Source organism: Poeciliopsis prolifica, unplaced genomic scaffold, assembly GCF_027474105.1.
Source record: "Poeciliopsis prolifica strain line A6 unplaced genomic scaffold, Auburn_PproV2 SCAFFOLD001, whole genome shotgun sequence".
NCBI classification, from domain to species: domain Eukaryota; kingdom Metazoa; phylum Chordata; class Actinopteri; order Cyprinodontiformes; family Poeciliidae; genus Poeciliopsis; species Poeciliopsis prolifica.
In genome coordinates, this window is record NW_026562376.1 from 12,080,258 (window position 1) to 12,092,132 (window position 11,875).

General features: G+C 41.5%; 1 protein-coding gene across 1 annotated transcript; it reads left to right on the forward strand.

Annotated features, from left to right (window-relative positions):
- Positions 1 to 448: 448 nt before the first annotated feature.
- On the forward strand, positions 449 to 10,646 carry prr5a (proline rich 5a (renal)). The gene is made up of 11 exons (XM_055033344.1): positions 449 to 674; positions 2,982 to 3,115; positions 5,496 to 5,621; positions 5,701 to 5,781; positions 6,267 to 6,315; positions 6,447 to 6,504; positions 7,015 to 7,106; positions 7,242 to 7,382; positions 8,293 to 8,428; positions 8,516 to 8,794; positions 8,884 to 10,646. Exons 2-11 carry the CDS (start codon positions 2,982 to 2,984, stop codon positions 9,165 to 9,167), a joined length of 1,380 nt encoding a protein of 459 aa, XP_054889319.1. The 5' UTR covers positions 449 to 674; the 3' UTR covers positions 9,168 to 10,646.
- The last annotated feature ends 1,229 nt before the right edge of the window (positions 10,647 to 11,875 follow it).

Consider the following 11,875-nt stretch of genomic DNA (forward strand, 5'->3'; position numbering starts at 1 on the left):
ACAGATGTATGATTTCTCTTCCACTCTGCAGCATTGTTTTTAAAGCCAGTGCAGATAATGTGTGTTTGGTGAGGATGTTATTTTTCTCACTCTCACTGATAAGAGCCAATGTGGCACATGCAGTTCTTTTTTTTTTTTTTTGCGCCACTATCTGCACATCTGCCATTATGTCCGCTGCTCTTTCCTGTTTTGCTCATTATTGCTCCCATCAATGAAGTGGCACAATAAACCATCTTACAGAGACAAACTGCATATCTCTGATGAAGCTCTGCGGTTTTCCCCATCTCGCACGCACAGCTTTAATAATAATAACAACAATAACAACCTTAACCACAACGCGCGTTCACGTGCGTGCTCGTAACAGCGACCAGGTTTGTGTGTGTGTGGTTGTGCCTCTTTTTTTTTTTTTTTTTTTTTGCATCTCGTCAAAACAAAGCGGGGGCGAGCCGCAGCCAGAGAGCGAGCGGCGGTTCCTGCCTCATGAATGAGAGGTCGGTCGGTCGGTCGGATCCTTCATCCCGCACCCTGACGCCCGCCCGCCCGTGTGGCTGCGCAATCCGGCGCGGTGCAGCTCGAAGAGCCTCCCGCTGATGAGTCCCCGTCAGAAGACGCTTCCTCTCGGCTCTACATGACCGCTTCATCCCACCGGGTGCGACACGACGGGATCAGGAACGGTGAGCGCAGGCTGCTGCTGCTCCTGTGGGCGCATTTCACGCACACCAACTTTGTATCCAACAGTGATACTGTGTGTTGTGTGTTTGTTTGATTGTTGTTGTTTTTTACTTGCTCATCTGCGTGTTTACATCCGTGCGGGCGTGTTTAGCCCCGGTGTTTCATCCATGCAGGTAGTGGTGAATTAGAAAGCTCCACGTACGCACGGCTCGCTGCTGAACGGTCCTCCCCTGCAGGAGAAACGTGGACTGTTGGTTGCGTGTCTGCGCCGATAGACTGGACGTCTAATGTCGGGGGGGAAAGGCCGCTCAGTTGTACACCAATTGGTCGGAAAAGATCGGTCGATTAGAAATGAAAAAGCGGCATCGATCGGATGTGAGAGTGCAGTCGCAGGCGAGGAGGAGGGGAGAACAAAAGCAGAAATGCCCAGACTGGCGTGGCTTGGCGTTTCTGCTAGACGCTTTCTGTTTTCCTCTCTCAGATTTGATTTGATCCAGCAATAATCGATCAGACCTTCTTCACACACGCCAATCAACATTCCTCACCACTATCTGGCATTCTTCTGTAAAACCATTGTCTTTTAGAGAGACATGCCAGACTGTTGTTCCCTCCTCTGACCACCGGATGGCGCTTTGCTGTTGAGCTTCAGATTTGTGTTTCTATGCAGGGAGACACCCAAATGCACTGTAACTGTAAGGCCACAGAGCCTTTACAGGAACCATTCACTCACTTACTCACCGATGCATGTACACACATGCTGGTTCCCTTTTTTTTCCGCGGATGTAATGAGTGATTACGGGAAGGCTGCAAGGCGATTGCCAAACAGCCGTCTGCTATTTCTGAATGACTCTTAACTGACAGAGAAGACTCTGAAATAACAACTTCTGTCAATTGAAAACAGTGACAGTATATTGGTTTGTTTTTGTTCTTCCCTTTTGACTAATGTTTCTGGTTTATGTAGTTGTTGCTTTTTTTCTTTGAGTTGATCAATGGTCCTGAAAGAGGTTTTGATCGGGCAGCAGGAGACCTTCCAGAACGGTTTCAAAGAAAGCTGCCGTAAGATTGTGTGGAAAGTAGATGCTAAATTTAGTAATATTTTTTCTTAGACTTTTCTTGTGAGGCTGGTGCCATTGGTAGCAATGTTTTGTTGACATGGCATATTCTCCCTGTGCGTCTCTCTGTTGATGGACTCGCAGCCTGTCCTTTCACAACAGGTTTCAGTGATAACTCAAGTGAAACACATACAAAGCAGTCAAAACGTCCATCCATCAGTCCATTCCAGATGGTGAATTTGTTCAGGAGCCATTTGGCGAGAGGCGAGGTACACCCTGGACAGGACCCAATCCATCAAAACACAACAAAAAGTCACGCATGCACACAATCACACACATGCACACACACACACGCACACACGCATGCACACACACACACACACACTCATAAGTGCAGTTTCTAGAGAAACTATTTTACCTGGCAGCCATGTTTGTTTCAGAAAACTTTTGTTTGCAGAAGTGTCATAATTCATTTTATTTGTTGTTTCTGTTATTTTGTTCATTTGTTTTGGATATTTAAAATCTCTTCCAGTGTTAAATGTTGATTAGACGTTAAAGTTCACAGATTTTCCAGATTGCGTTCATTGCATTATTATGCCATTAATGTAGTATTATCTGAAAATTGTCTCAAAACAACAATATTATCAAAATAGCTTCTGGGACAATTTATCGTCCAGCAAAATGTATTATTGTGGCAGGCTTGGAACTGAGACTCGATATAACTAAAGGAACATACTCAATAAGAATCAGAAGATTTAATGAGGGGGAATTTTTCAGCAAGGCAACAATCTGAAGGAAAATCCACAGCATAACCTGAACATGAGAGTGCATGGAAAGGATGAAATGTTTGATACTTATTTTCCCAGTGGTCTCGGGTGGTGAGTGTCTCGCTGTGAAGGACATAAGCTTAAAACATTCAGCTCAAGGTTTTGGGTCAGTGAATTGTGAAAACCTCCTTCTTGGGAATGAACTGAGGAACGGTTTGTTAAAAAGAAAAAGAAAAAAATGTCCCACTGCAGCCAAAGCAACCAAACCACAAAAGTATTAAACTGCTAATTGGGAAAATAAATATTATTTTGGTGAATCAATCAAGTTTGACCTCTCCTCTCTAGTTTCATGTTTGTAGAGTCTGAACAGGGAGGCCTGGACGGGACCCCCTACTGTTTTGTTCACTTTAAACCACCTTGCTTGTTTTTTCAAACATCTCTCCTGTAACCCTAACGGCTGTTTTGCCTTCATTTCCCCTCCTGGGCTCAGATGCTTGACGGACTCCGGCGGCGGCACGCCTCCCGCTCCTCCCCCAGACCCCTTTCCCTCAACTTCAGCACCTTCTCGGCCCCTCCCCCGAGCCCGGACATGGACAGCAGCGGCACCGAGCATCCGTTCAGGAGGTGAGGCTCGGCTCCTGCCCGCTATTAACATTTAACACCATGCGGTATCCCGGGGAAGAAACGCATGAAATATTAATTAGCATTAAGCCTGTTTCTGGTCCCAGATGATTTCCTTACCCAGCTGAGCTTTCTCTGCAACACATGCTGGCCTGGTGATAATGATCTCATGCTGGGGATGCTTGATTGACTCGGTTCTTTCCTTTTGTTCGTCTCATCCGTTTGTGGCCCTGCTTTTCATGCTGTTTGTGTTTTGCGTGCGTGCGTGGGAGTGAAAGGGGGTCTGTTGTTTACTGCTGTGCTGTCAGCACTCAGAGTTTCTGGACTGCGTGGGTTTAAACTCACCGTGTCTTATTTTTCAGAGAGCTTGTTTTCATCACCCATCTCTTTAGAAAATATGCGTAGCTTTTTTCTCTTTCTCCATGTTTTAAAGTTTGATTTTCAATCGAGGACACTTTCTTTTTTATTTTTTATGACTGCACCAAAGTAGGTCCTAAAAATTACAATTAGGCTACATCCAGGTTCCTGAAATAAATGAGGATTTGGAGGACCATGTCTCCTAAAGGGGATGTCCCATATAGAGAGGAAGAGCAGTGACTCAGCCCAGCAGATAAAGTTTCAGCTCTCAACCCTCAGAGAGATTTGTGGCAGCGCTCACTCTAGTAGAGTCCGGTTCAGTTTTCTACGAGGTCTTCATCACTCTGCTGCCATTTTTAAACAGGCTATTTTACTGCATTGAATCAAAATCTCTAAGAAATTCTAAAGCACTAAAGTATGAACCAGGAAGTGTTGATAATGTTGTGATTGAAGTAAACATTTCATGGTCTAGAAGTCGGGACTTAAACTCGAATCTTTTCTTCCAGCTGGTCCACATCCACACAGCATGATTCTGCCACCACCATATTTTGCTGTGTTCCCGAACAAATCTCTGTCTACAAAATGACAAAATGTTACCAAGTATTTTTGGTCTAGTTTTTAGTGCAAAAATCATAGACAAAAATCATAGACAAATCTAACTAACAACTAATGTTTCAACAAGATATAAGAGCTTGTTTTAAGCCGATAATTTCTTAATTTTGATTTAAAATAAAGTGCTACTTCCATTATTTTATTTATCATATGAGAAAATTGTCTTCCTTTAAGTGAAATAATCTGCTAGTGGAACTTGTATTGTTTTATTAATATTAAGAAATTACAGACTTAAAACAAGCTCCTATATCTCATGAAGAGATTATTTAAAAGTTAATTATCTTATTTCAAGTGCACTAAGATATTTGCTCTAGAAACTAGACCAAAGATACTTGATAAGGTTTTGTCTTCTTGCAGTGTTCAGAGCAGCTGTATTTATACCGCAAATAAATTACAGGTAAACTCTGTTTATTACACTGCGGTGAAAAAACATACTTGCCCTCTCAGCAGATTATTGCAATATTTAGAACACTAAAAGTCTCCAGGTCATAAATGCAAAGAGCAGTTCTGTAACAATAATTTCATTCATTGTGTCAAAAATTAAATGTTCTCTAAACAAAATAACTGATTGTGCCTGCCACACTAGCAGGCTGGCATCAGGTGTTTGCTGTGGAGGGAAACCGATGTTGTCTTTCTCCAGTCATGTTAGTTCATCAGGACTTCACACTTTCCAGAATGTTCCACGTTTGTTTCAACATAGTCCACAGATCAACACTATTAGTGTGGAATAAAGTCTCAAGTCTCACGCTAAAAAATAAGTTTCATAAATAAATGACTGAGAATATTTTACGGCATTGTTTTGCAGCAGAGGTCTGTTTTTCATTTGTTCGTTTTCCGCATCCAGCTGTGGTGAAGCAGGAAAACCTTCTTCATTGTCTTGCACCGTGTCGCTGCTTCCTGTCCCTTTTTCCGCTCTTGTCAATAAACCATATGACTTCCTTCTCCTCTTCTCAGTGCAGTCACAAGCGCAGCGACTGCTTTAGGCCTGCTTGCCCTGTAGTTCCTCTGGCATCTGTGCTCTGCATAAATATTTGTTTGCATCAATGGCGGTATTGTACGGACTGCGAGGCGGTTGGAGGAGGCAGAGAATGCCCCCAGCGGTGTGTGTGCTATTGTTTTCCTGCTCTTCTGAGAGATCCGGCGGTGCAGCGACACAGAGCTTCACCTCCCAGCTGGGCTCCACCCATCCTGCTCTTCGCTTGTTGCCCCAGTCTCACCATGCACCACTCTGTCCTACTTCTCTCCTCCTCCTCCTCTGTCACCGGCTGCTCTTTGTTTTCTTTTTTTTCCTCCGCCGTTTGATTTCTCCTCTGCCTCGGAGCCGTCTCCTCGTGTTTCCTCTGCGTATGTCGGCTCATTGCCTGACCTTCTTTCTCGTCTATCCCCTGTCCGCCTTTAATGTTTTCCTCATGAGGACTCTGCACCGGCTGAAGTTGATGAGCTCGCCAAGCCTCAGTGAGCTTGGTAAGAGTGAGAAGAGTTCACCGGAGGACAGAGGGGAGAAGCAGAAGAGGGCCGGAGCCAACGCCACCTGGAACAGGTACACCAGATTAGAGCGGGGGCAGAAGACGCGCTGGATTTAGAGCAGCAGTAAAATGTGGTTTCTGTTTGCGTTGCAGCATCCACAACGCTGTCATAGCAGTCTTCCAGAAGAAGGGCCTGGCCGATAATGAACTCTACACCCTGAATGAAGGCGTCCGGTAGGTTTAGAAATCAACACAAGGCATGGATTCCCCAGCTGTGAAGATCCAGCTGCTTCATTTTAGACTCTTGATCTAATTTTGTGCTGTAATCTGTGTAATTACTGTCTGTCCAGCGCTTGCTGCTGACTGACTGTTTTCTTCTCAATGACCTTGTTTGTGTATGATGTGTATGTGGGGCTCTGGAGTCATGTGGTCAGGCCAGATATCTCATTATCTCTCCGAGCCAGACCCATCACTTCTCTCTGCCTCCACGTTAGCCGACCGAAAATATTTCCGGAAAAAGCCACAAAGACGTGGATTCATCTTTTCTGACCTCAGCAAAATGTTCTTCGGGAAAACAGACTGTTTTCATATAGTCTTTGTTTTCACTGGGAAACTACTGGGTTACTTTACAGAACATGGTTAAATATGTTATTACATCTTCATCCAGTACACTTTGTCATTAAAAGTTTAGAAAAATAAACAGTTATTGTCTTTTTCAGGCATTTGTTGAAAACTGAGCTGGGTTCTTTCTTCTCAGAGTACCTCCAGGTAACGCACATTTATTTCCTTTTTCTAAATTTATTACTGGCCTGAACCTCACAGTTCTATCAGACAAGAATATTAATGACGACAAATGATCCTCCTATATCACGACCATAATTGTTGTCGACTTTCCACAGAATCAGCTTCTGACGAAAGGCATGGTCATTCTTCGGGACAAAATAAGATACTATGAAGGTAGGTCTGGGTTAACGTTTGGCACATGCTTTTAACTCACATCTGAAAAACAAAATCTTCACATCACCCTGAAAACACAGCAATCCTCTGAAGACTGTTATATCTAATACAAGGTTACACTTGAAACCCATTTAGAGGCTGAACATTAGATGAGCGTTTAGGTTTGACTTGCATGCAGAAAATCACCCTAAAGTTGCAGCTGAAGCTACCAGATCGAGGCGTCGGAGCTGCTTGAGCAGTTTTGCTTTGATGAATGCATAAAAATGTTCTACATACTGGTAGAGACATGACCCAAAAGACTAATTGCAGCAACCACTGAATACTAAATCCTTCCTAAACTTTTCGGATTGCTCTTACCCATGTAATCTTCCCCTTGGTCTCTGTTCACCGTTTTGTCACATGAGTTCTGAATAACACACAATGCAGTTTGTTGTAGTAATGTGACAAAACATAGTGAATGTAAACAGCAATGAATCCTACAGGGCATTGTTTTGTCTCTGATTCATGCAGGCCAGAAGTTACTCGACTCGCTGGCAGAGACCTGGGACTTCTTCTTCTGTGACGTTCTCTCCATGCTGCAGGCCATCTTTCACCCAGTCCAGGTGCACAAACTCCTGAACAAGCTGCTTGTGTTCTTTTTTTTTGTTTGTTTGTTTGTTTTTGTTCACATCTCTTCTGTTGAATCGTTTTCTTGGGTGGTGCTCATCGCGGTCTCCTCCTCCCTGTGTTTTCTGCAGGGTAAGGAGCCCTCTGTCAGGCAGCTGGCCCTGCTTCACTTCAGGAACACCATCGTCCTGAGCGTGAAGTTGGAGGACGCGTTGTCTCGGCCGCGGGCCCGCGTGCCCCCCTCTGTCACGCAGATGTTGCTCATACTGCAGGTGAGCAGAACATTTTCTCCTACTTCCACTCTCATTTGTTCAGCTATTTTTGTTTTGAACATGAGGAAGCAGTACGTCGTTCCTGTGTTTTGTACCTTCAGTGAAGCTTCTTGTTTTGGTGTTGGAGTTAGTATCCTTCTGCAGGAGATATCTCAGACATTAAGACATGCTCTTCACTGTTACGTTAAGAATAAATGAGCGCTGGATTTTATTCAGTGTTATTGCAATAAGGAGGGTGAATATAAAGGCATGCCACACTTTTCAGATTTTTATTTGTAAAACCTGTAAATTCTTTGTTTCTCTACACAACTCTGCACTTCTGTCTGTAGGTTAACCGTTACTTATCAGTGCCTCCAATATCATATTGATGTTGGGTTTTAATCATGTTTGGGTTTATATTTACCCTTATTAATATCTTAGCGTGTTGCAGAGGAATAATGATAGTCTTGGCTTAATTTTGGATTCATGTTTGGACACTCAACAAAACAAACAGTTTCCTATGTCTGACCACAGACCCTTCAGAACAGTCTGTTATTTATAGAGTTGAGGTTGACATTACCATTATCTTTATCTGTTTTATCCATGAAAAAAACAAATTTTATTATCTTTAAAAAGTGTAGGGCTTCTCAACGCTTTTTCATATAGAAAAAAATTATTTTCATTTTAATTTTTAAAATACAAACATTTCTACATAGCTTTATGTTTCGGTCCATTTGATGATGTAATTTTCAAATATTAAATGATTGATGTTTTTACGTTTTACCAAATACTTTTTTACTCTCTAGTAATCTCTTGGATGGCTATTTTTCACTTTTCCTAGTGTAGAAATGTGTTGAGGTGCTGCTGCTCTTCCTTGAGTACAGGTGTTGGTACTCTGCCCACCAGGTTTTTGTTCCTCTGTGTGTTTCAGGGGGTCCATGAGACGCGCGGCGTTAATGAGGATTATTTAAGACTCGAGTCTCTGGTACAGAAGGTGGTCTCACCTTACCTGGGCACCCACGGCCTTTACTCTGGGGAGGAGGATGACGATCACTGCTGTGTTTTTGGTGAGCCAGAAGCAAAGTAATAATGATGTGCTGTATTTTGAAAGGTCTTTAAAGGAAGCCCTCCCCTGCTTTCGTCTCGTTTTACAGACAAGCGTGTCCCGTGGGGCTGGCCCAAGTCTGCTGACCAGCCATCCAAAAACCCTGTGGTACGATCTAAGAGCTACAACATCCCCCTGCTGCTGACCCCCGTGGCGGAGTACGACCCGGATCCCAGCTCGGTCGGCAGCGGAGGGATCCGCCGCCACTCGGCTTGTGAGATTATATCATGCCTGGAGGAGCAGGGGCTGACCTACTCCGACCTGACTCCAGGATCTGAGCTGTCTGGTCCGTCCTCTAACAGACTCTGCGTGGGCTCTCAGTTTAATGGTAGGACTGATTTCTAACTGGTTTCACCCACCATTTTATCAAATAACACCAGAATTTGTAACGACACAATAATGCTGTTTCATTCCCAGGGATTATACAAGCAGGCGCCGGTGCCATGGACCTGGCCCTGTCCTCTCCTTCCATCCTTCATTCCTCAGGCGCGCTCCACGGCACGGAGGCCACCACCACAGTGACTGACCTCAGCAAGGGGGCGTCCTCCTCACCGCCAAGTGAATCGTCCAGCCCTGAAACCATAATCGGACAAGTTCCGGGGTCTGCCGGCTCAGACTCAGATGGGATATTTATTGAGTTCCCTTCTTACTCTTCGGGTGGAAAGAGCCTTAGCCGTGAGAGCAGGCAGAGCACTGTGTAGCTGTGGCCCCTTCGAGGAGCCACAGCGAGGGTGTGTGGGAATCTTTTGGTAGAAAAGGGTACATCTTCCATTTTACTTTTATACCTTCAAAGACAACCTTCTTCCAGTGTGGATTTTATTTAAATTCTTTTATGAAACTTTTAAGCAGCTACAAAAAAAAAAAAATTTTAAATTAGCATGCATGTCCAAGTTGACATGATGTGGTACTGATGGCTGAAAATGTGTTGATCTTAAGTGATAAAACCTTTTTACTATCAAAAAAAGTTCAAGTCCTAACAAGATGATGCAATCAACAAACACAAAAGACCATCTAAATAACTTAAAATGTTATTGAACTTATTCCAGGAATTCATCTTAAAAAGTTAAACTTATATATTGGATAGATTCAGTACACACAGAGATATTCAAACATTTATTTCTGTTAATCAAATGATTATAGCTTACAAATAATGAAAACTCAAAATGCAGTTTCTCAGAAAATAAGAGTTCAAAATAACTAAAATTATTAGTTATTGACACTTTCCACAATGAGAGAGAGTAAGCCACAAATGTTTATTTCACAGCAGGTGAAAGTTCCCTCACTGCTGCATGCAATTATATTAATGGAAAGTTGAGAGGAAGGAAAAGTGAGGTAGAAACAGTTTCATTTGTTAAATCAGCTGTCTTCCTCATAATTATGTAGATCATAACATTTCCTTAAAACAGCTGCTTAGACGTCTCAAAAGGAGCTTAGACCAAGTATTAACAATAGTTATTCTCCATGTCCTGTAACACTGACTCCCTCTGCAGTCCTTTGAATGTACTTTGCTTCACAATCATCTCAAGGCTGTGGTATCTTTGTATTCCATGCCATTTTTCCTTCCGTGTAACGTTCCATGTTTGCATGCAGCACTCTGTGTCTTGTGCTTCCCCTTCTTGTGGAAAGTGTCAGCGGCACTCAGCGTTCTGTCAAGTCAGAAATCTTCGCCTCGATTGTGTCACTTTTAGTGACACGAACGTCATTTTTTTCATCGGCTGATGTAACGTTCGCATTTTCAGAGAAACCAAATTGTGAGGTTTTGTTAGTTGTAGACTGTAATTAATAAAATGACACTGATGAGTTTTGTTTTGAAGCTGAAAAACTGAGATTTTCTGTGATATTCTTATTCACTGAGATCATCTGAATTCATCTGAGTGTCTAAAGCTCTAGTTGCACTAATAATCTTACTTCTTATAGTCTGTGAGGATACACAGCATTAAAAAATGAATCCCCTGCCAATGACAAGGTAGTGCATGTCGTTTACAACTAAAACTATATTAGAATGTCTTTTAAACTTTAATTTATAAATGTAACTACATATCAGTGAGACACAGAGTATCCTAAATGGATTAGGTTTGAAAGGTAAAGTATTATGAGACAAATTGTTGATTTCTTTATCTTTCTCGGTTGTTTTCTGGGATTTGTTCATTATGGGGGAAATAAATATTTCTATTCATTCATTTCCTCATTTATTTCAGTTATTTGCTTTAGTTGTTCTCTTGCTTCCCTGGAGAATATGTACTTTAAAGAAAAAAAACTACACATTATTTTTTGTTACAGGTTGTTTTGTATTTGTGTACTCTGATGAAGACTCTTTTATATTCCCTGTTTTTGCTCCTTCATGTGCTGCTTTGGGGATCAAGAGGTTTTCTCGCTTTTCAGCAGCGCTCCGAGCGCTTAATGCAAAATTATTTTGTGACTGCATTTGCTTTTTCTGCATGGGCTTCGTGGTTCAAGGGAATACGACAATGTTTGTTTACATTCAACAAAGATGGAAACATTTTCAACTGAATGTTGTCTCACACTGTATTTTGCACCACCACTAACATGTAAATAAAATGTTTTTTTGTTTTTTTTTTTTTTTTTAGAAAGAATAGATCTTGTACAGTGAACATTTGTCCTGAAAGGAATAGATTTTTTTTTTTTTTAAATACAAACTTTTTAAAATAATCTTTTTCAATGATGTTTTACCTCAAAGCATTTTGTACTTTACTTTTTGGACAATCTATGATGTCTCCAGAATTGTACTTTGTATAAATTTGTTATACTGGCCCCATAAAAATAAATAAATTTCAAGAATATCTAAACAAAAAACCCCATAAATGCTATTTTAAATTGATTATTGATGTATGAATGAATAGGGTATCGTACCTTTCAAAGTAAACAACGTATTCTTGATTTAACTTAGTTAATTATCTACCTAGTTGGATCTCAAGGGTCGCAGAGGTTTTAAACATTTTTCTATTAAAAATGTTCATCACACTACAACCCTTCAATTTTAGTTTAATCTGATCATAGGTCATTTCAGTCAACATCCACACCAGGTTTGGTATTCTCCTCTGGAGTTGATGCATACATTTTGTCACAGACAGACATATCTACTTCCTGTACAGTATGTTGGCTGAACATTTCCATATTTGTTTATAATAGTTTGAACAAATAAACACACCATTTTCAGGCATCTGGAAATTTGACCCAAAGAAGAATCATAATCATTCTCATATATTCAATGATTTCATTTGATTTCCTTATAATGTCACGAAAGGATACAGTAGTTTGTAGTTTTCAATAGCTAACAAAGCTATAACATTATCAAACACTAATCTTTGTCTGTGTAAGTTGCAGTTAAGAATTAAAAAATTTTCTTTGTAGTTATTCTGAAATTTGACAAATTTTTTTAAACCTCCCT